This window comes from Nesoenas mayeri (assembly GCF_963082525.1).
Source record: "Nesoenas mayeri genome assembly, chromosome: 2".
In the NCBI taxonomy this organism is placed as follows: Eukaryota; Metazoa; Chordata; class Aves; order Columbiformes; family Columbidae; genus Nesoenas; species Nesoenas mayeri.
Window position 1 is genome coordinate 22,921,889 of NC_137543.1, and position 22,904 is coordinate 22,944,792.

Genomic DNA, 22,904 nt, shown 5'->3' on the forward strand with positions numbered 1-22,904 from the left:
CACAAGTTACTGTTAGAGTAATGCACCATTTATTATAGTAAGCAGCAGTCAGTTGTTCCCAAGTGTTTCAGGACTTTTTTCCATCATGGTGAAACTTTTTGGTATCCCTTGTGCAGTGACAATGGCAGCTAACGCAAGCCTATTGGACAATAAGTTGCTGCCACAACTTGTGGTAAGGTTTCTTTCTCTGCAAGGACACTCTTTTAGGAAAACAGTCGTTTTGGACCTACTGAAATGATTCATAAATTGATTTTCATACAGTGAACAGTTTTAAGATGAAAAAGCAGATTTCACTTTAATTTATAAACTAAAATTCTTCAATATACCTGAAATAGCATTCTTCATAGGAAAAAAAAAAAGGTATTTATAAAGCATTTTTGAAAGTAAGCTACATATTCCCAAAATAAGTAGTGTCTTTTGGGGAAGGAGGGAAGAGGCATTGTAGTTCAAGCTGTGATACCTGCATCTTGGATGCCTTAAAAGATTAAATTTTGGGACGTAATTTGTATCAGTAACATTCTTTGCCTTGTCATGAAAGAGTACTTTTCCCAAAAAGTTGTAACTGATGCTAGTATAGAGTGCATTTTTTCATTGCTTTTGTTATTTTCAGAACTACTAAATACAGCATGAACTTGTGGATTGTTCTCATTCATGTCTTTCCAAAGGAGAATGTGGACAGGCCTTTTTTTTTGAGTGGGTCAGAACTGCTCCATTGGACAGAGCAAGCTTTGGGGATGCAAAGCTGTGCTAGTAAGCCCACAGGGTCTAGGAGTGTCCGATGGCATCCTAAAGGTGTGTGCTGCTGCTGCACCTCCATTAATTGCAATTAATCAGAGTCCCCCCCATGCATAAACACCTCCCCAGCTCCTTGGCGCGTGTGTTTGGGGTGAGGAGTGGTGGGGAGGGGGCAACACAGTGGCCACACCAACGGGCAGGGCGGAGCTGAGGGATGAATGCAGCTCCACCACCCGCCAGGGAGCTTGTTCTACATCTGGCATCACAGGCATGCCTTAGTAATCTGAAATCCTGCAAAGTCCTGCATAATGCTGTATTTCATATGTATGGTTATTCTGCTAGTAAACTATTTTACAGTTCCACAAGTGCTTTTCTGTATTTCGATATCATGTACATGATGTAATTAATTTCTATAAAACAAAGCTAACAGTAATTGGTGGATTTTTGTGGAGGTGCAAGAACAGCCAACTGCTGTTTCATTAATCCTTGTGGTATGTTTCCTTTGCCCTATTTTTCCTTTGTATATTCTTGTAATCTTTAGGCACCACGTAAGTAGATGTTTGCTGTGCATCTGTAAAAGGGCAGGTGTGACTTTAATAAGTTATTCCCAAGTACTTGAATGCCTTTCTATTGCTAATTGTATTGATTTGTGATAGTTCTTAAACCTTGTCAAATAGGACAATCCCTTATTTGGTGAATTTTGAAACAGTGGCCAGGGTAATCAGGTTAGCAGGCTAAGACAACTGATAGGCAGGTCAATGTCATTTAAGTATGCTTGAGTCTTGCTGCTTGTTGGTTTTGGCCCAGAAGCTCACACATGTCCCTCAAGCTGTCAGCACACTCTGCATTACACACATAATATAATTTGTCAGTGTTAATGGGTCAGGTGGATTTACTCTACATCAATCTAATTGTTTGCTCTGAGCCAAAACCCAGAATCCCTGCTAGTCAGTATGCCAGTGAGTGGAGCTGTTGTTGGATGTGAATATTGAGCAACTTGCATGGGGATCTCTGCATTAATAAAACTTAGAGGCTGACTCAGAGCAGTCATCAGGTAACAGCAGATATTGTTAGTGTGAAACCACCTTTTCTCATTATTTGTGTGTTTCTGGTGTGCTGTTTAGTAACTTGCTGCTTAGGCACCTGTTTCTACTCAGAAAACTCCATGCAAGGAAACCAAGGCTGTTTTCATGCTTAGGACCAGCATGGTCACCCACACTGCACAGGTCTCACCACTGAGCTTCCCTTGCCCCTGCCCTTGTGAGGCTTGAGCTCCTCTCGTAAGACTTAAAAAAGCCACAGGAGGCAGATACGGTCCAGAGGAGCCCAGCTGGCACTGCCCACGCTTGGGAAACAGGGAGAGAGGAGGTCTCAGTCTCTCTGTGGCAGCCAGGTGCCTTAAATATATATATATATATATATATCCAAAGTTCTTAGTGACAGAGAACTAAGTAACCAAAGGTTACCTTTCTAGAAAAGGATACCAGAATCCCTCGAAGCCCTACCTGTGTGCTGTGTTCCTTCCCTGGCTGAGGGGTGGTTGGGGGTGTTTGGCTGGCACCCTGGTCGCGGGGATGGTGCACAGTGTCTATGGACTTGTCTCCACTGAGGAACACTAGGCCTCCGGGTCCTCCTCTTCCTGAAGGGACCACCATGGCTCCTGGCATTTCTCTTGGCCTCTGAAGAGCAGCTCAGTCCTGCTTCTATGCTGCCTGGCTGTCTTGATGCTGAAGAACAGCTAGTTCTTCCTCACTGGCGTTTGCTTTTAGATTTGTGTCTTTGATTTCAGGTCTTCATGACAAACCACGCTGCACCCACTAGGTGGGACTTTTCTTCTGGTTTTCCTATGGACTACTTGATTGTTTTGGTAAATGACACATATGTGTACGGGAAAGGGGCCTGATTGCTGAGCCAGCTTTGGGATGAGGAAGGAAGAGGAAACTGCTGAACTCTGCCCATTCCCTGCTCCGGATGAAATCTTTCTGCTCGCAAGAAGTGACAGAAACAAATGTCGGTGGTACTTACAGTCATGTTGTTTGCACTCACAGGTGCTGCAAGCACCTCCAAGCACTACAACTATTGTGCAATTACTGGAGTGTGTTTTGAGGTCTGTATTAGCTAAGGGTCTTGGGCCAAAACCTGGAATCCCTGGTACTCAGCATGCCAGTGAGTGGAGCTGTTGTTGGATGTGAATATTGAGCAACTTGCTCTTGCACGGAGACTTGTTTTTCTCTTACATGGGTTGTTCTTTCTTGTACCCTTTTCGAGCGCCCACCTGTACCCAGTAATAGATGCTTCGTGTTCTGGCTCAGTGACAGCTGCCACTATCTTGCTCTGTATACGTTCCTCAGTAAATATTTGCAACAAAGCAGTTAACTCCCTCTGCTAGTTCATCTTCTGTTACCATCTTTCAGAGGCTTGTCTTTATTTTTCGTTGTTGTTAGTTTTGTTTTCCTTACAAAATAAGACCATCAGCCGCAACTGGAGCTCCCCCTCCCTCTCCGTTTCTCCATCCGTCCCGACAGCAGCAGGCGGGGGCACCGGCCGGCGGGCACAGCCCGGACAGCGGCTCTGAGCACCGGCTTCTTTCCCGCTCCCGCTGGAGCCCGGGCACCGCAGAGCCCTTCACCGCCGGGAGCCCGGGCACCGCAGAGCCCTCCGCCGCCGGGAGCCCGGGCACCGCAGAGCCCTCCGCCGCCGGGAGCCCGGGCACCGCAGAGCCCTCCCCCGCCGGGAGCCCGGGCACCGCAGAGCCCTCCCCCGCCGGGAGCCCGGGCACCGCAGAGCCCTCCGCCGCCGGGAGCCCGGCGCTGCGGGGGCGGCTCCTGCTCAGCAGCCGGCTCCCCGCGCTCGGGGCCGGGCCGGGCTGGGCCGCGCCGCCCTGCGCTCGCTGCCGCTGGGCCCGGGGCCGCCGCCGTTGTCCGCCCGCCCCGCCCCAGGGAGGAGCAGCGGCCGTTCCTCCTTCAACCGCCACCGCCCACTCATGGCCCAGTCGCCGCCGGCCATGGGCGAGCGCCGGGGGCGAGCGGTTCTGCAGGAGGCGGCCGGGCCGGAGCGGGTAAGGCCGGGGCGGGCCCGCCCGGGAGCGCTGTCGCGGGCGTGCGGGTGTCTGCGGGCGGCGGCAGCGCAGCCCTGACCGCGGCCGTGGCTCCGGCCTTAGGGGCACCTGCCCCGCCGGGCCCTGCCCGAGCCGCCGCCTCCGGCCGGGCGCTGCGGCCTCCGGTAGAGCCGGGGAGCCGGTGGCTGGTGCTGCCTCCCCGCCGGGCCAGGCCCGCCCCGGGCAGCGCGGGAGGGCATGGGGGGGTCCCGGCCGCGGCGGCTTCACCCCGACCGGCCTGGGGATCTACTGACAGGGCTCGGTGCCGGCGCTTTGGGTGGCCCTGGTGAGGGCGCAGGGTCGCCCTCGTGTCCTTGTCCCGCTGGGGCGGGTCGAACCCTTGGGCAGCGTGACCGCGGGCAGCGCTGCGGGGGGTGTGATGGGTGAACACCCGCAGCCGCCCGGGGTGACCGCTTGGTATGCGGCACCGGCAGCTCAGCCCTGATCAGCCAGGTGCTTCAGCTGTATAATCATTACTCCCTGCCGCGCTGTGGGGTCTGCGCTTGCAGAGCTGCGTCTATCTGGACTGGGAGGGCAGAGCTCGTCCTCTCTGCCCCGAGCAGCCATGAAGGCCGGCAAGGGTGCTGTGGGTGGTCCTGGCGTCCCAGCCCCTGCGCACCAGAGAGTCATCCTGGGAGGTGTCTGAGCTCTGTTCTGGCTTCTCCCCAGGACGACTCTGCAAAGCCAGGCTGAGGTGTGTGAAGGTGAAAGATCTTTATGGCAGAGAAACCCGCCTGGTCTTCCCAAACCTTTGTGTCTCTGCAGTACTCAAGTTTGCAAAAGCTAGGATGTGCTGTGTTAAATACAAGCCTAAAAACCCTCAGTGTTTCTGTCTGTGAACCGTAACATGCTGTACCTACAATGAAGAGGTGGTCTCAGATCTGCCAGAGGCAAGCACTAGTCCTGTGCTTCAGCTCAGGCTGCAGAACACACAGGGCTGGCCTGAAGCCTGTGGGAGCTCCTGGGATGCGCGAGCAGCCTGTTACTGAGGTGTGGAAGGGCTCGTGATCGCACACCGTGATGTGGCATGTGCCACGTCCCAGTGCTGGCTCTGCCAGTGCCTTTAGCTTTTTCCCTGGCTACAGCTGATATAGGGCATGTAACTGAGGCTCTTGCACATGGAGCCCAACAGTTGTTGTCATGGCACGGTGGTTGTATGTGTGTATATATGTTGTTTCCTAAATTTGAAAGTAATGGAAAGAACTTCAGTACCACTAGGCAGCCTTTGTTGTCTGTTAGTTTATTGTCATCACCAGAAGAGTTCGTGTCTAGCAGTTGCAGAATAACTAGGATACGATGTATTGGAGTGTGTCCAGGAAGGGGCTGGACCATCTGTCATATGAAGAGAGGCCACGAGTGCTGGGGCTGTCCAGCCTTGGGAAGGCTCTGGGGGATCTCATCAGTGTGTGTAAATACATCGTGGGGGGAATAAAGGAGATGGAGCGAGGCTCTTACAGTGTTGCCCTGTAATGGGACCAAAGGCAATGGGTACACACTGAAACACAGGTGATTGCATTTGCACATTAAGATATTTTGATATTGTGAAGGTGGTGAAATACTGGCACAGGTTGTTCACAGAGGCTGCGTAGTCTCCATCCGTGGAGATACTGAAACCTTGGTTGAATGTGGTTGTGGGCAGTCTGCTCTGGCTGATGCTGCTAGAGCAGGAGTTGGGCAGTGCCCTGCCAGCCTCAACTCTTCTATGCGTTTGACTCACATTGCCTGAACAGAAAGTAGCACGTTTGCATTATAAACTGGATGCTCCTCGCTATTACGGCAGGTATTGACTGTTTAATGCACTATCATAGGATCAAGGAAAGGATTCCGGGTGCAGATTGAAAGCAGGAGGTGTATCGCCCTGGTGTCTGGTAGCTTCTCCAGCTCCCTGTACTGCTGCTAGGCTGCAGGGCTGGGAACGCGTTGGGCTCCTTCAGTGCAGGGCAGTGGCTGCTCTGAAGCCCCAGCAGCAAAATCAGAATGTGCCGTTTATCTGAAGTGCAGTTAGAGAAGGATCTTCCATGAATTTTCAGCTGAGTGGTACCAAGACGTGTACTGCATTAACAAACAGACTAGGTAACAAGTATTAGTCTGGTAAAACTTTGGTGAAGAGGAATGGAAACCTAAATGGAGAGAGACAGGACTGCCTTGTGGCCAGGAGCTGTCTGCCTGCCTGTGAACCTCCTCCCCACCCCAGAAGAGGTTAACAAAGGTGGGAGGTGGGTTGAGGGGCAGGTTGCAGTATGGCATAGTCTCTGTGGGCTGACCCTTCCTTTTTGTGAAATTAAAACCCCTTCACCTATTTATTCTTAAAAAAATCTACCGTTTTTGAGTGTGGTGTGGTGGTCCTTGGCGGGGTTGTGCCACCACTTAGAGTCTTTGGCTCCTGAAAGTCGTCTTTCTGCTCTCCTGCCATCAGGGCTCTCCAGAGCATGCACAGGTCTTTTCTTCTGCTCTTGCTTTTCCGTCTCACTGTGCACTGACAGTATTTCTGGTGTGTTGGTCCCTCTCTCTGTATCCTGTGGTGTGGCAGCTATTGGAGTTAGAGGCTTCTGGAAAAATGACAAGTTCTCCTTGTCTCAGTGTTGCCTCCGTTTTTCCTGCCATGCTGGAACTTTCCTCTTCCTGTGCTCTGCTTCTCTTCTGTACACCACAAGTGTTTTCCAAGTTATCTCCCTGTGTTATGAGCCCTGCATGCTCGCTTTTGAATGGCTCAGGGACATCAAGGCTGGGGCTAGTGACTGCTAGGCTGCCTTGGTAGGCTAAAATAAATAATTGGGGATAGTCACCAGGCAGGATAGAAGGGTTTTGCCTAGGAAAATGCTGAGCTATCAAGGAAGGCTTCTGCAGTCATTCCTTTTTCAAGGATGACAGCTGGTGCAGAAGCAGGTGGGGGTGCTGGCTGTGTCCAGGCCCTGGGAAGGTGTGTAAGGCAGGATGCTGTCCCTGCCAGGCCCCAGTTCTCCCCTGTGGCATTTCCAGGCGCTGACTGCAATCATCTCTGTGTCCCAGGAAATACAAAAGGTCTTGCACTCTTGCGGCCTTCAGCAGAGACTCTGCAAGATGATGCTGGGCAAGTTGTCTCATGTAATTGAGTAACATTTAAAATATAATAAAGTGGAAAAATTGTAACCCAGAATGTGCTTCCTGATGTGTTTTCTTTGGGAATCTGCGGTACCTATGCCAGCTATGCAATGTGCATATGCGTTTTGCTTTTGTTTGTTTTTTTAAATGAGAGTAGAATGATTGGTTTGAGGGTATTTTTCCAAATGAAAGTAAAGGATTACTTTTTATTATGTAAATGGTTACAAGCAGACTGGGTAAGAAAAGGACTTTGACACCTCCTTAGGAGAATAGAAGCAATGATACTCAAAACCTTTTGTTCCCCTTCCCTGCTGTATTTTATCTAATACCTCATATGCTGCCTGTGGTTAGTTATCCTCTACAGCAGTGTCAGTGGGGCCTCAGAACTGACCCAGAACCGTGTCCTGCAGGCTAAACTTGTGGCTGGTGTAAGTCACCAGCCCTTCTGGAGAGGCTGCAGCGAGGTGTCCTGACAGCTCTTCACCACGGTTGTCTCCAGTAGGTGCTTGGCGACGTGCCTGGCAGGGATGGTGCCAGGTGGTGATCCCAGGAGCCGATGTCCCTGGCTGGAGGCGCTCACGGGGTGTCCTCTCTGTGCTGCTCTGCCATGGCCTGTCTCCCAGATGTCAGCCGGGCTGGTGGCTCTCTGAGGACAAGCTGTGCCCGGGCGTTCTCCAGGTCTTGTGCAGAGGGAGCGGGGTGGGGATGGGTGACTCCATGCAGGGGTTTTACTGCTGGCCGCTGTTGGAAAGAGGCACAGAGCTTTGTGTCAGCACTGGAGGGACAGCCTACAGAGCAGCCTCCACACTGCTGCTCACCACAGGACTGATACACAAACCTCTGTGTGGGGGCTCGCTGTAACACAGGCTGTTCCTGTTCCTCTACCAGACGAGTTCAGTTCCTTTGATCTCATGGCATTTTTAAGAAAGCCCGTGCAGGCCCAAGTGGCTTGATGTGAAGTGAGTGATTTGGAGGTGACCTGGACAGTGATCTCGGCGGAGCTGTGCTGGATGCGGGCTGGCAGCAGCATGCAGTGGCCTCGCACACATCTCCCCACCTGCAGTACCGCAGCCGCCGGGGACGCCTTCTGGGGCAGGTTTCCCTCTCCCACTGCAGAAGGCCTTTGTTTGGCATGCAGGTGTTGGGCACTTCCCGGTACCGGTGCAGCTGGGAGGGAGTGGGTGGTGCAAGCGGTGCTGGGCAGAGCCGGGCAGACAGGCAGGCAGCAGAGCCGGGCAGACAGACAGCAGAGCCATCCCCGCAGCGGGAGCACGGATGGAGGGCACGGGGGCAGGGATGCCAGGGGCAGGTGGTGCATCCACCCCAGGGGAACAGGTGAGTGCGTGACACAGGTAGCTTTTGAACCACACCTTTGGGATATGGGGAAGAGGAAGAGTAAGTAACAGCAAACTTAATCAGAACTCTGCTTTATCTTCAGAGCCCCTCTCCAAATGCTGCTGAAAATGGCTTGGACCCTGACGAGGAGCCTCTTCTCAGAAAAAATCCCCGCCGGTTTGTCATCTTCCCCATCCAGTACCCAGACATATGGAAAATGTATAAACAGGCTCAGGCCTCTTTTTGGACAGCAGAAGAGGTGAGCCCTGGGGTGAGGGGGTTGGCACAAGGTGCTCAGACTGGGGTCCTGGTGCTTCCTTCCCAGCTCCACTACTGGTGTCCATGGTGTGAGGGTTGGGGGATTGCATTGAACATGAGGTGCCTGCACCAGCACAGCACTCCCTCTGTGGGCAGTGGAAAGAAAGCTGCTTCCATGGGATGATTCAGTGGAGCTGGTTCAGGTGTTTGGTTTAGGACAAGGTGGATTTGTATCCTGGGACACTTGTGTATGGTCAGATATCTGTTCATACCTGCCTATGTAAGATGTTCTGGACAATTTCATGTGAATGCTGTTCTTCAATGTTAGGCACCTGTTTTCCAGAAAGATGGTCATAATCGGGGACATTTGCTAAAAATGCTTCTGATTGACTCCTGATAGCCCTGGTCAGATGCTTGCACTGTTTTACAGTAGAAGCTGTAAGTTTTTCCCCCGAGGCTGCTGGTTAGCCAGACCTGAGCAGCACTCAGCTCACGACACTTGCAGCAGCGGAGGGTTCTGAACACTGCACTGATCTGCAGAGATTGCCTGCCAGCTGAGCTGGTTGTTGCAACTCGAAGCTTCTGCAGCCTTTACTCATTTGTGAGCAGTGATCTGCAGTTGCAGAGGAGTGAGCTGAAAGCACTGACAGGCTCTAAATAGGCCAGAAAGCACTCTGGGATGGCGAGGAGCAGCTGTCTGTAGAAGTGTTACTCTATGCCTGCCTGGGAGGCTTGCTGCCCTGTTGCAGAAGTTGATTTAAGCCGTTTAAGAAAAGGCATTTAAACTCCTGCCTGATCAGCATTGCCCTTTTACCATGTTACTGGTTCCTCCTTACACTGTCCTACCACCTGTCAGTGCATTTCCAATTGAACTGGCAAGTTAACTGTAAAACTGGTTTGTGTATGTATATATACACACGTATATGTGAACATGTTTATATAGGCATACACATACACACATATATAAGTTTTTAGGCCTCTTATGTTTTTCACACCTGGCCCTACTTCTGCTGTGGTTCAGACATCCCTCCCTCCAAACAAAAAAACAAACAAAGGCCTATGCAAAGGAAATTGTGGTTTTCTGCCATGGCTAGAATTCAGTCTGGTAGCCAAGAGCAGTTGCCCTGAGCCGTTCTTTGTTGAGATGGAGGATGAACACCTGCCAAAGGCAGAAGTCCCCTCAGTCCATCTTTTCACACACCTGCATATAGGTTTCTTGGAGTATCAGCATTTATTTCAAGTAGAGTTTAAGTGTCTCAGAGTGAGCTCTGCGTATTGGTGCATGTTCATATTCATGACAAGAAGATACTAATGCTTTTCAAACTGTGATTGATTTATAATTCGATATACACTGATTTTTATTCCAAATTACAAAAATGTAAACTGTGAAGGAAACACGTGATGTTACTGTTGCAGAGAGAGACAGCAGTATGGCAGTGTGCCTATTGTCTTTTGCAGTCACATGTATTTAAATACTCTACATGTAAAGATTTGAGAGCAAGTGCCAAAACTGTGCCTGTCATTTGACTAGGCCAGTTCCGTTCATACAGAATGACAAACTCAAAAGGGCAATAACGTTTTTCTTTTCTCTTTTAATTAGGTTGATTTGTCGAAGGACCTTCCTCACTGGAACAAGCTGAAAGCAGATGAAAAACACTTTATCTCTCATATTCTGGCATTTTTTGCAGCCAGTGATGGAATTGTAAATGAAAACCTGGTGAGAGAGCTTTACAGCAGGCTTGAATGCTTACTGATTTTATTTGCTTATTGGCTTTTCATTTTGATTTTCTCAAATTAATGCCTAAGTTTATTAAACGCCTACCTTTTTTCCTTCCCATCATCTCACCTTTGCCATGGGGAATAAGCAGCTTGTTCTGCTGGGGCTGGTGTCTGAGTTAAATTGGGTCAACTGTGGTCAACAGGACTCCAGATTGCATCACTCTTGGACACAGTTTTTAAGCTCACCCTTCTGCCTGTCTGTGCAAAAGTATAACAGAACTTATCAATGCATTTTGCAATTAATTAATACAACCCTGTGCTTCTTCCAGTACTTGTGTTAGATGAGAAGTAGGAAGGGATTGTGCTGTGCCATGTTCTGTATTCTTCATTTCAGTAAAATCCGTTTTGCTCTTGCTGAATGGCATCCTAGAGTCTTTTAGGGCTGCAGGTGGGTGCTGCTAAAAAGGTGGAGAAATCTTTCTGCTGAAATCAGTTCTGGGCTGCAGAATGTCTCACTACAGGTTATCACTGGTATCTTTCTGCAAATGCCTAGTTTAGATCTTGAATGTCTATAATGTGTAGAATATGTCATGGTCTATGTGCATGTATTGCATGAACATGTCTTAGGTCATACTGTTGTTTTTTTTAATGATGAACAAAAGGTTTGAGGCTTTGTTCAATAAGAAGTGTTTACTATTGCAGTATTTTGCTGTTCTCCTCCTGTGTACGTGTGCCCTCATGCTTCAGTGCAGCTCTCTATCCAAGACACCCAGCAGACATTTACTTCTGGCTACCTTGCTTTATTTCCTTCTGCCCCACACCTGTCCTATTGACATATCTGTTGATAAAGTAGGGCAGAGCTGCTCCCATCCTTTCTCTGTGGCAGAGATCTGTTGTCTCCCTCATTAAGCTTAGGGTGCTGTCAAGCAGGACTGTTCTTGCTGTTCTCATTGCCATGCTTTCTGGTTTTATTAGGTGGCACGTTTTAGTCAGGAGGTGCAGATCCCAGAAGCTCGTTGTTTCTATGGCTTTCAGATTCTCATTGAGAACGTTCACTCAGAGATGTACAGCTTGCTCATAGACACCTACATCAAAGATCCTGAGAAAAGGTAAACTTCTGGATGCATTACAGACCCACGTGAAATCTGTCATGTAGTCCAGCAGCACCTGTCTTGTGTTTTGTACTGACTTACTGGGGGAGTTGGGGACAGTTCCTTAAGGCTTTCAAGGCCACATGCTGTCCTTTTCCAACAGACGGGATGAGTTAACTCTAAACGCAACATGCGCCGTGACTCAACAGATGAGACCAGGTGTGAGTTAACTCTGTGTGGTTATGTGAAGTGAATGACAGACAATCACTCCCGAGGTCCAATTCAATTATGAGTTTATTAAAAGTACATGTTGGAATACCAGTTACAGCGAATAGTGACTTGGCAAAAGTATAACAGAACGTATCAACACATTAACAGCAAAAGTCCTACTACCGGTGATGTATTGGCAACCATTAGTAGCTATAATATGAAATTTAACCAGAATCCAACAGCAGAGCTTAAAGTGATGTTACACTTATGTTCACAAGGCAAAGAGAGAAGGGGAGTGGTAGAGAGGGAAGGAAAACTAAGCTATAAGAGAGAGAGAAAGAGAGTAATATATCACAGAAGAAGAGACAAAGAAATTGGGGTATAGAAAAAAGGAGAGAAGGAAAGAGCAGAGAGAAAGGAACAAAGAGTGAGGGATCCAGTCTCTTATGGCCCCACAGTGTCGATGACAGGACTTGTACGATGATGTATGGCCTCGGTGTTCCATGATGAGGATGCTGGTGTTTGCAGCTCAGGAGCGCAGCGTCCTCCGATGTCTGGTTCAGTTCCCAAGGCAAGGCTGGTGGGCTGAAGAGTCCTCAGGGTGCTGGATTCCCTCGGTGAGGCTGGTAGGCTGAGGGTCCTCAGGGTGCTGGATTCCCTACCAGTGCTGGTTTTGGTGAGCTTTTTTGTAGCTCTTGAGTAAAGGAAAGTCTGTGGCGGGGGAAGGGGTGATTGCAAAAATCGACAAGTCTGGACAAGTCCTGGGCCACGTTGAAGGGTCTCAGCTTTTCCCCTTGGTTTGCCAAGCTGGGCATACCAGAAGATGGGGCTATGTGCCCTCCAGCACATCCTCCACCTCCAGTGCCAGTCAGCCAGCCTGGTCTGTGGCGCGTTAGGTTGTCGTTGATATGTAAATCGCAGTTCCCCCTGCACAGAATGTGTCACCTCCTGTGGCTGGCTGAACTAGTTTCGCCACAATATTTCCAGCCACAACCCTTATCAATACACAACACATGCCTGACCCCCGAAATGGTATTACAGACCAAGCCTTTTGTGGGAGTGTCAGAAGATTAGTTAATATTTGTATAAATCTTTGTTTGCAGGAAGTGCAGACTAAGTGAAGCGTTGTTAAAGGTTAGACAAGCTCCTTGTGGTTATTGTGCTCCTGAGGCACTTACTCTCACATCAGCAAAAGATCTGCTTTGGGAAATTGAGTGCTCCTGGTCCAACTGGAGTTTCTAACATATGCTAATCAACGTATTGCGTCTTTTCAGCTTTTTTGTTATTGGTGATTTTTCATACAATTTGGTCTGCTTGCTTTTAAAGTATTGGGTCTTTTGGAGAGCCCCGTCACCTTTGTCTGGAGAACTTCCTAGTCCCCATGGTAATAGATTTGCAAAGAAGCACTTTCCTGCAGAGACTCCACCATGGTGATGGTCAGGCAGAGCTTGGTTTCCCATGGTGGCTCCTTTGTAGTGACAGTGGCAGGACTGCAAGGTTTCCTCTCAGGTGTTTGGCATGGGAACAGAGCCTGAGCTCCTGGGAATTGTCCAGTTCCTTTGTGGGGCTGGGCAAGATGAGCTTTAGCTCGCTGGGAAGGAAGCGGCTGCTGTCTGGCTTGGAAGTCTGAGAGACAGCGTGGTCTGGTAGGTGGGCGCTCCTGGGGTGGGATGCTTGAATTCACTTCCCATCTCTGCAGCCCACCTCCTCTGAGACCTGAGTTTGTCACATTCTGCATCTCTGCCTCCGTCTGCCTGTGTTATCAGGGGATATCACCCATTTTGGGGTGTGAAGGGTCTCTGATGTAGGTTATTTCAGAGCCTAACCTAATGGGTTCCTCTGCCTAGTGGAGCCAATGGGGACAGCCAGGGCAGATTTACATAAATCACTTCTTGTTATTTTGATGTTTTCTCTTTTTTTTTCTTCTATAGGGATTTCTTATTTAATGCTATTGAAACAATGCCATGTGTCAAGAAGAAAGCAGACTGGGCTCTGAAGTGGATTGAAGACAGAGAATCCACTTTTGGTGTGTAGTTTCTTACAAACTTGTTTCTGTTGCACATGTCATAAACTAATCCTCTGGAATGTGAAATTAAATTCTCCACAGGAGATGTAGTGGCTTGTGGGTCTCTGGTTTACCTAAAGAACTACACGTAACTTCTGGTGAGCTGTGTATGTTTTTTATCTTTAGCTAAAGCAATATAGTAATGGCAGTGCCCATTAGAATCATGTTACGAGAAACGCTTGTGGGTTTATCTCCTTTTGTCTTTATACCAAACAACTCTAGTTTCTTCAGTTTTTGCTTGTAGAAGTTCTGATTATTTCTTCTGGTTGGCTCCTATTTGGTACTCCAGTGTTCAGAACTGGGCAGCTGAAATCTTGCAAGTCCAGGTTTTTCTGTGTTTCTGTTCAATAGGCACATTTGTGTGTGGTGTTAGCCTTTTTTGTAACAGCGTGACTGAGCCTGGGCAAAAAAGATTTAAGAATAATCTGTCTTTGGTGTTGCTGGTTTTCTGTGGGACCAGGTTTCTAGTTTTTGTATCTCATTTCAGAGCTGGGACACTGGCTCAGGTTCCATCAGCATGGTGCATGGCGTCCTTTCCAGTGTTCTTCATTCAGCTCTTGATGCTGAAGGAAATGTTGTATCCGGAATGGATAATGCACAGACTCTGGTCAATTTTCTAAACCAAACATCCTCTGTGCTTAGAGAAAGTGTAGGAGATGGAGAGATACAGACAGAGAAACAACAAAAAAGTCAGAGTATCATTCTTTTGCAGCATCTGTTGTTCACAGCTCCTGTTTGAGTGAGGTTCTGTTTGCTGCTGTAGGTTCTCCTATCTTGGAGCATCCTGCTGCCTCCCTAGTCTGGCTCTGTTTGCTGCTTGTGGAGTCCCTTCTTCAGCTCCTTCATTCAGCTCCCAGCAGTGTGGGGTTTGCCAAGAATCAGAAGGTTCCCTGAGTCAAAAACCAATGTTCTCCCCACCCTCTGCCCCCAAACTTCATGGATCCTACCCAAGTTTTTGTCAAGTACTTTTCTGCTCTTCTGTTCTTTCATCTTACTGAGAAAACTTCCCAAGTTTAAAACATTTTGGGGGGGCCAGGTCTTACAGTTAAGGATTATGAGATATGGTATATGAAAGTGACTGGTTTGTTTGCTTGGCATTTCCTTCCAGTGTGGGGACCTGGCCTAGAACAAGGTCTCTGCAGATTTGGTTGATTTCTTATGCTGAGGGTTCAATTGCTGGATCTGTTCTGTGGACACTCAGCCTCCCAGGCGATTTTTATTTCAGCATAACTCATTTGTATGACAGCTGGTCAGTTGGAATGTAGTAAAAAAATATCGATATTCAGTCTTTTGCTTCATTAAACCTATATTGTATGAGCAGCCTTCCTTTACTCCTCTCTAGAAGTAACCTATTTAAGTGTTGCCAGACAAGTTCTTTCCTTAGTAACTCTTGTGATACTGTTTTGTGATGTTTGTGTTGCCCTTTGTGTTTTTACTGGACTTGAATTTCTTCAGATGAGCCAGCAGATGGCATTTGCATCTTGTGGAGAAGTGGGATGTCATGCTATTTTGGGGTTATTTTATTTTTTAAACAAAATTCTATGCAGTCCTCTCCGGGAAGAGGAATGAGCAAAAGCTCTTCATGTTTAGGATATACACAAAGATCTTGTGAAGTTGTTTAAAATAGAGTACCTGGAATGACGTGTCTTCACCAAGCAGTCAGATGGTCTTATTGTCTGAAGAAATACATTCCTGTAGAGAACAGGGAGAGCTGGGACCAATAACGTGCTTTCCTTGGATAACAGGTGGGGTGACATAAATAGGTCTTTGTGTCCTGATGAATTGTATTCTGTGTTCTTCCACTCTTTTAAGAATATGGTTTTCTGTAGATTCTCAACAAGCAGAAACTGAGGTGTAGGGTTTTTTGTTTAATATATTGGAGATTGGCTCTTCTCTCAGTTTTATTAGTTGTGCAGCCACTTTCTTTCCTTTTAGGAGAAAGAGACAAAGGAGTACTAATGTCTTGACCTAGACAATTCCATTCTTTCCCTTCTGGCCTGTGGCAGTTTCAGCACTGCCCTGGTTCTTCAGTCCTGCAGGGGCTGCCAGTGGTTCAGTGCTGTTGTGTGTGTAGACCCTGCGTGTCTCAGACTCTGTGGAAAGATGCAGCACCTGGTGCTGCAGAGGGGATTGCTCCTCTCCAGCATCCGTCTGTCTGATGCAAATGGTGCCTCTTGCTGATGAGCAATACACTGTTTTGTGCCTAACTGAAAATGTGTTCTGTTAAACAGGGGAGAGAGTGGTTGCCTTTGCTGCAGTTGAAGGCATCTTCTTTTCGGGTTCCTTTGCTGCTATATTTTGGCTGAAGAAGAGGGGCCTGATGCCTGGATTGACTTTCTCCAATGAACTTATTAGCAGAGATGAGGTAATATGGCATGTTCTACTTACTGTCTGGGAAGGAAAGTGAGTGTCTAAGGGAAGGGTAGAGTTATATTCATAAAGACCCCATAGTCTTGCCAGAGCAGCCCACCTCTGGTGGCAGGGAGGGTTGGAGGGAAGGTGAGAGAGTAGAAAGCAGTGTTTGGGTAGGAACCAGTGAAAAAGAGAATCCAGCAGTGAGTAGGAGATGTATTTCTGGGTAGGACAGAGCCTTTTTAGTGTGGACAGTGCTGAAGGCCAAGGGAGTGGTAGAAGTAAGTAGGTTCTCTGTTATGCAGTGTCAGCAGCAGGATTTTTCAGGGAAGGTCCGCTGTCCTGGTGGGACAGAGGTGCTGGTTACCTGTCTGGTAACTGCAGGCCATGCTTCCTGAAGCTTCTCTGCAGTAAGCCTTCTGCATCTGCTTTAACATCACCTCCTAGGCAGCAGAGAGAAGAGACGTCCTTCCCCCAGAGCAGTGCCTGCCCCTGTTTCTGCAGCCTGGTGGAGGATCTGTAACTGCTGATATGTAGGAAGGTTGGAGTCCTGCAAAGGAGCAGGCTATTTCCACAATATTTGCAAAAAGGGGAAAGAAACAGACTTCTAGCTATAAGTTACTAGTGAACTTAAAGCCTGGGTCCTGCTATGTCCCTCAGCAGAAATACCCATTTTTGAAGGGAGTAAACATAAATATAGGCAATAGCCCAATGCATAGTGTGATCAAAAAGATGGACTTTTTGGACTGAAGAGAATGTTTGTTTCCGTGTGCCGTGAAGGGCAGCAAAGGCCTGGCTGCCCAAGGGCTGGTGGGGAATTACGTGGTCTGTAACTGCAGTGGGGGCTGGCTTGGGCAAGGACCTAGCTAGGATGTGAGTCTGAGCCTTGCCCTGCCTTAGCTGCTTCAGTCAGGTTCAAGTGACCGCCTTGTACCACTCCCCATCTGCCCCTAGCTGTGAGTCCAGAACTTGCAGGCGGCGTTCTGTGTCTGTTGGGTGGCTGGCTGTGGCAGGTTGCTGCCGAAGCAGCAGATACAGTTCCTCTCCATGTTCTTGTGTTACTGCACAGCAATAGGGTGAGGGCAGCGACCGTCCCCCTGTGCTTGCACTGGTGAGGCCACACCTCAAATCCTGTGTTCAGTTTTGAGCCCCTCACTACAGAAAAGACATTGAGGTGCTGGAGAGCGTTCAGAGAAGGGCAATGAAGTTGGTGAGGGGTCTGGAGCATGAGTCTGACAAGGAGCAGGTGAGGGAACTGGGGCTGTTCAGCCCAGAGAAAAGGAGGCTGAAGGGAGGCGTTATCTCTGTCTACGACTACCTGAAGGGAGGTTGTAGTGAGGTGGGCGTTCACCTCTTCTCCTGTTTAGCAAGTGGTAGGACAAGAGGAAATGGCCTCAAGTTGCACCAGGAAGGGTTCAGATCAGACATTAGGAAATATTTCTTCACGGAAAGGGTTGTCAGGCATTGGAACAGGCTGCCCAGGGAAGTGGTTGAGTCACCATCCCTGGAAGTGTTTGAAAGACACGTAGATGAGGTTATTAGGGACACGGTTTAGTGGCAGTGTTGCGTTAACGTTTGGACTCAATGATCTTGAGGGTCTTTCCCAATCAAAATGATTCTATGAATCTATTTTGTGATCTGCTGCAAGGGAGTAGCTACAGGTCTGCACTGGAGGGGAGTCAGTCAGGGGAGTCCTTCTTAGAGTCAGGTGTGATGTGCCTGGAGGGTTGCATGTCAGCACTCCAGGTGTGACAGGCCACGTGCTGACAAGTGCCCTTTCCTTTCCCTGCTCCCTGCAGCGCTGCTGGCCAGCTGGCAGCAGGTCTGTACGGCTGGGCCCGTCTGCAGGGCACCACGCAACTTACGGCACTGTCAGCACTGGGAAAGCGGAAAGGCCAGTTTTGTGTGCAGTATAAACATGCTAGTGCCTTGAACTTACCAGAGTTGGTCTAAAAGAACAAAGACCTTTATCATAATGGAAATCTCCATGGGTTAGATAAACTGATTTGAAAGGGGGCATCGTACAAGACGCCTTTAATTTAAGAGACACCTTTGAAGAAAGTGATATGATCAGTAAGCAAAACCAAACAGTTCTTCAGCCTTGACCTTCCTTGTGTCTTCTGTTTTTGTGAGTCATCATGAACTGATCCATTCAAGTGAAGAAGTATTTGTTTGTTGGAAGGATCACTTGCAGGTGAATAAGATGTAAGTTCCTCTGTGCAGCAGTGTAACTCTATTTCTCTGCTGAGTTGAGCCGCAAAAGACTGAATTTTTCTTGAGCCCCACTGGCATAATTCCAACTGCAGAGCTGTTACGAAGGGTAAGGCTTGGTGCACACAGCACCTGCACTGAAAACCAGGAAATGCTGTTACAAAACCAGTGGCAGTAAAAAGAATCTACAATGGAAAACTACCCAAACTGTTTTCTGATGCACCTGAACAGATAAATGGTTAATTCTCAGTATGGTTTTTGAGCTGCAAGACTCTTTTCTGAGGCTGTTCTTTGAGCTGATGCATCTCTGATTCTTGAATGTGCAAAGCTGCTGGGAGCACCTGTCAGTGACACACACTGGTTTGGGTGAGAAGCCAGGCACGTCCTGCACTCTGCTGGTGATGTTGCCTTGGACAAGACTGCAAGAAGCCCTGCAGCAGCAGCTAGTGCTGTCTGCAGAGGGGAGGTATTTCCCACGTTATTTTGTTTCAGGGCTGTTTCATGACCCGAAACACAACGATTTTGTAGCCTTTCCAAAAAAGTTTTTGTTTCTTTGTTTTGTTTTGACCCTTGTTAGCAATAGCATTGGGTTATCTCACAGCCCATGGCCTGCCAAATCCTTCTGACTGGTTTTCACAGTCGATGTGAAGGCTGCAATCAGCACCTTGCTGTCGAGAGGTGATGGCAGCACAGCAGTGGGTATGCCTGAAGTCAGAGGCTCAAGCTGTAGCCAGGCAAGCTCAGATGGAAACCGAGGCACCTCTTGGAGCAGCTGTCTGGTACCGCCATCAGACTGTGCAGGATTGCTTGTCTCCTGATGTTGTCTTACCCTGGCTGGAGACTTTTCTGGAAATCTTGCTTGGGAATAAATACAATTTACTGGTCTCTGTGCAGAACAGCCGGGTGAAATGTGGAGGTGGGTTGAGTTGGGGCATGGTAGCCATAAGTATTACAAATTTATGAATGTTGTGGTAGCAAATTCCTCACAGTAACTGTACGTTGTGTGGAGAGATGACTTGTTAATCTTGGATTGGGTGACTCTGATCTGAATCTTCCTTTCTGAAAATGCGATGAGGAGAAGCAAAGGAAGAAATGCCACTAAAAGAATTTAAAATGAGTATTTCTCTACAGGTATCTTGAAGGGGAGAGCAGGTGAACAGTCTTTGTTAACTGGCAGGTAGTTTTGAAGGTCTTGATGTAGGAGTCTTTCTGCAAAAGCATCTCTCATGGGAGGCAGAGACTCAGCAGGGCTCCTTATAGGATCTCTCACAGTAGAGCAGCTTTCAAAAATGTTTATCTGAGAAACATGTGTGCTGAGTGTTATTTTGACACAGGTGGCATGTGTTGGATTTCAGATGTTACTAACTGGGTAGTAAAATAAAAGTGCCCGCTACACGTGGTAACACTAAGACTGTCCAAGAAGCAGGAGGCTGGGAAGCTTCAACCTGGAGACTGCCTCAGAATAAGAGCAAACTATGTGGAGGAGGGAAAACCTGACTTTTTTTTCGTTGCTCTCTGTTACTTCAGGGTCTACACTGTGATTTTGCTTGTCTAATGTTCCATTATTTAGTGAACAGACCATCAGAAGAGCGGGTCCATGAGATCATCGTTAATGCTGTTGAAATTGAGCAGGTAAGCCTGGTCAGGCCAGAGGTGTGGGCAGCGCAGGGACCCGTCTTACAGGCAAAAATAAACACTAGTGCTCCCGCTAGTATGGGCTGTGGGTTTTGTTGAACTTGGAGTTCAAGCTTACACTGAGGCTTGAGATCTTACAGCTGGGTGCGGAAAGGCAGATGAGAGGGGCAGTAATAAAAATTCTTGTGCCTTTTCCAGAAAAACATGCTAAAAATAAAGGAAGATACAAACAACTACTGAGAACAGAAGACACTTGTTGAGTTTAGTGATGCAAGTTATTTATTCACAAATCATGCTGCTGTGAAACACAGGTGTTTTCTCTGCTTTTCCCTTCTTAAATTTAATTTCTCTAAATGTCATCTGTGTTTTAACTTCTAGGAGTTTCTAACAGAGGCATTACCTGTAGGTCTGATTGGAATGAATTGCACTTTGATGAAACAATACATTGAATTTGTTGCAGACCGGTTGCTAATGGAGCTTGGGTTCTCCAAGGTAAGAGTTGCAATTGCCCGAAATGCTGGCCTGCCAGGGCAGCCCAGGAGAGCTGTCAGCACAAAGCACTCTCTTAATGTGCTTGGGAGCGGATCATATTTAGTGCTTGCACTTTGTGTGAATGACAGGCAAACCCACAGCATTAGTATATATGCTTCACTATTTAAAAGAACAAGAACAATTTAGGCCATTGTTTCCCTTCAGCTGCTCTGCAGGTTTGTAATGGGAAATTTGTGCGCTGCTCAAGTGCTGCAGTCCTGGAGGGACAGTGAGCACCTTGCACTGGTGAACTTCCCTATGAACACGACTCCTGGGGAGTGGCCGTGCTGAATTTGCTCAGACAAGTGTCTGTAGATTCTACAGCATGTTACAACAAGGGGTGGCCCGTTGCCCATTGTCAGCAGAACAGGCCCGGGGGGTGCTCAGCAGGGCTGGGCGGCTGTGGCCTGCGCTGTGTCACCTCAGGGCCTGTCCCTGCAGAGCTGGAGCCCCTCTCTGTGGAGACTGGTGACCCCAGCCCCCTCCCCAGCACCCCTGCGTGCTGCCCTGCACCTTCATGGCCTTGTGACCCCAGCTCTGCCCTGGGCAAAGTGTTTTGGCCATAAGGTGTGTGGTGGGGTTGGTGTCCCGCAGAGGTGACCTGCCAGCAGCAGAGGTGACAGGGTGGTGATTTACCAGCAGAGACAAACAAGTAATTGTCCTACTCAGTACTTGTCAGGCCACACCTGGAACACTGTGTCTAGTTTTGGTCTCCACTATGCAAAAAAGACATGGACAGGCTGGAGAGGGTCCAGAGAAGGTCCACGAAGATGGATCCAAGGGCTGGGAAGCCACCACAAGAGGACTAAGGCTGAGAGAACTGTGTTTGTTCAGCCTTGAGTAAAGAAGGCTTAGTGTAGACCTCATCACTGTGTTCCAGTATTTAAAGGGTGGTTGCAAAGAAGATGGAGACTCCCTTTTGACAAGAAGTCACATGGAAAAGATGAGGGACAATGGGTACATGTTATTCCTGGGGACGTTCTGATTGGACACAAGAGGGAGATTTTTCACAGTGAGAACTGTCAGCCATTTGAATAATCTCCTCAGGGAAGTGTTGGATTCCACAACATTAGACACTTTTAAGATTCAGCTGGACAGGGTGCTGGGCCATCATGTCTAGACTGTGCTTTTGCCAAGAAAGGTTGGACCAGATGATCCTTGAGGTTCCTTTCAACCTGGTATTCTGTAATTCTGTGGTTCTATGGTTTTGTTTGTTTTTTGTTTTGTTTTGTTTTATTTTTTTTAAAGCATTGTTACCCTATCAGAATCACCAGAGTAATAGTGTTTCCTTTCCCCAGGTCTTTCATGCAGAAAATCCTTTTGATTTCATGGAGAATATTTCTCTGGAAGGAAAAACAAATTTCTTTGAGAAGCGGGTTTCAGAATATCAACGTTTTGCTGTTATGGCAGAAACAATGGACAATGTCTTCACTCTGGATGCAGATTTTTGATAACCTGTCAAATGAATGGTGACTGTTTCCCACTCTCCCTCCCTCTTTCTGCTGTGACGTTCTTTTCTTTTCCTCTCCTGGAATTCGAGTCTACTGGGATTTTTTTTCCTGGGTTTTCATGCTGTTTGAGGAGCGAATATATTTCTGTCTGTCATTAAAAAAAAAAAGGGGGGTCCTTTTTAAAAAATTTATATGGCTTTTTAAAAGGATGGCCTTTTTAAGATTCCTTTGACTCCTCTGCTGTGATGGCTGTCTTTAAAAATGACCTGGATACTACTATTTTTTTAAGACTTTGGTAGTGTTTTAAGCAAGCAAACTGCATATTTACCTCAAGTTACAGTATTTCAACCTGAAAACCAGATGAGGTATCACTCTATGTATATATGTTGCTATAAATTATTTTCATGATTTCTATTTCCATGTTTATAGATTTTTGTCTAAAGTAAAAGCTCTTCCCTTTCGCTCTGCTGCTGATAGAGTAATAAGTGAATGTGGGAAGACATTAATAAGGTATGAATTATAGAATCTTATTAAACCCAGGGATACAGTTTGATCTCCCCATTAACCTGGGTTCTATCTGAAAATGGTTTTGCTCTGATTGCAAACCTGATGGCTGTTGGTAGGAATTTAAATCAGAAACACATGACTTTTGGCTTAGAGCTGTTATTGAGCAGGTCAGTGGACTTTGAGTGGTCCTTGAAAAGACAAGCCTGTTAACAGTGGAGAAAAAACACATCCTGTGGTTCTTTGGCTTGTGCTGCCTGTTTCTCCCTGTTTCTCTGAACAAGTGCCTTATTAAGCAGTCCGTGGTTGTGCCGAGTTGCAGTCGGCATCTGTCACTGGAACAGGCGGCTCTGGGTGTTGTCTGCCTTCCCTCTGTCGTGCTGGGTGATTTGATATTCTCCTCTTCTTGCTTTCACTTGTGCACTGATGGGGTGGGGAGGCATATCATGCCAAAGGATTATCCCTTGAGGTGCTACAAACATACTCCTTGGGCTATAAGGAGGCACCAGTAATGTATGAAGGTACTTCAGGTTGTGTATTCCACGTGAACCATTGAAACCATTGTCACAGAGAGCATCTGTAGGAAAGTATTAACCTGCTCAAAACCAAATCTTGAAGTAGTGTGGCTT

At 47.8% G+C, this 22,904-nt stretch overlaps 1 protein-coding gene across 1 annotated transcript; it reads left to right on the top strand.

The window, feature by feature from the left end:
* Positions 1-3,739: 3,739 nt before the first annotated feature.
* Positions 3,740-21,832, top strand: RRM2B (ribonucleotide reductase regulatory TP53 inducible subunit M2B; the record flags this gene model as incomplete). The annotated part of the gene is made up of 9 exons (XM_080339276.1): positions 3,740-3,793; positions 8,352-8,507; positions 10,107-10,223; positions 11,201-11,334; positions 13,458-13,552; positions 15,823-15,956; positions 19,682-19,786; positions 20,168-20,281; positions 21,619-21,832. The coding sequence occupies 9 exons, from the start codon at positions 3,740-3,742 to the stop codon at positions 21,769-21,771; spliced, it is 1,062 nt and encodes a 353-aa protein (XP_080195402.1). The 3' UTR covers positions 21,772-21,832.
* Positions 21,833-22,904: the final 1,072 nt, after the last annotated feature.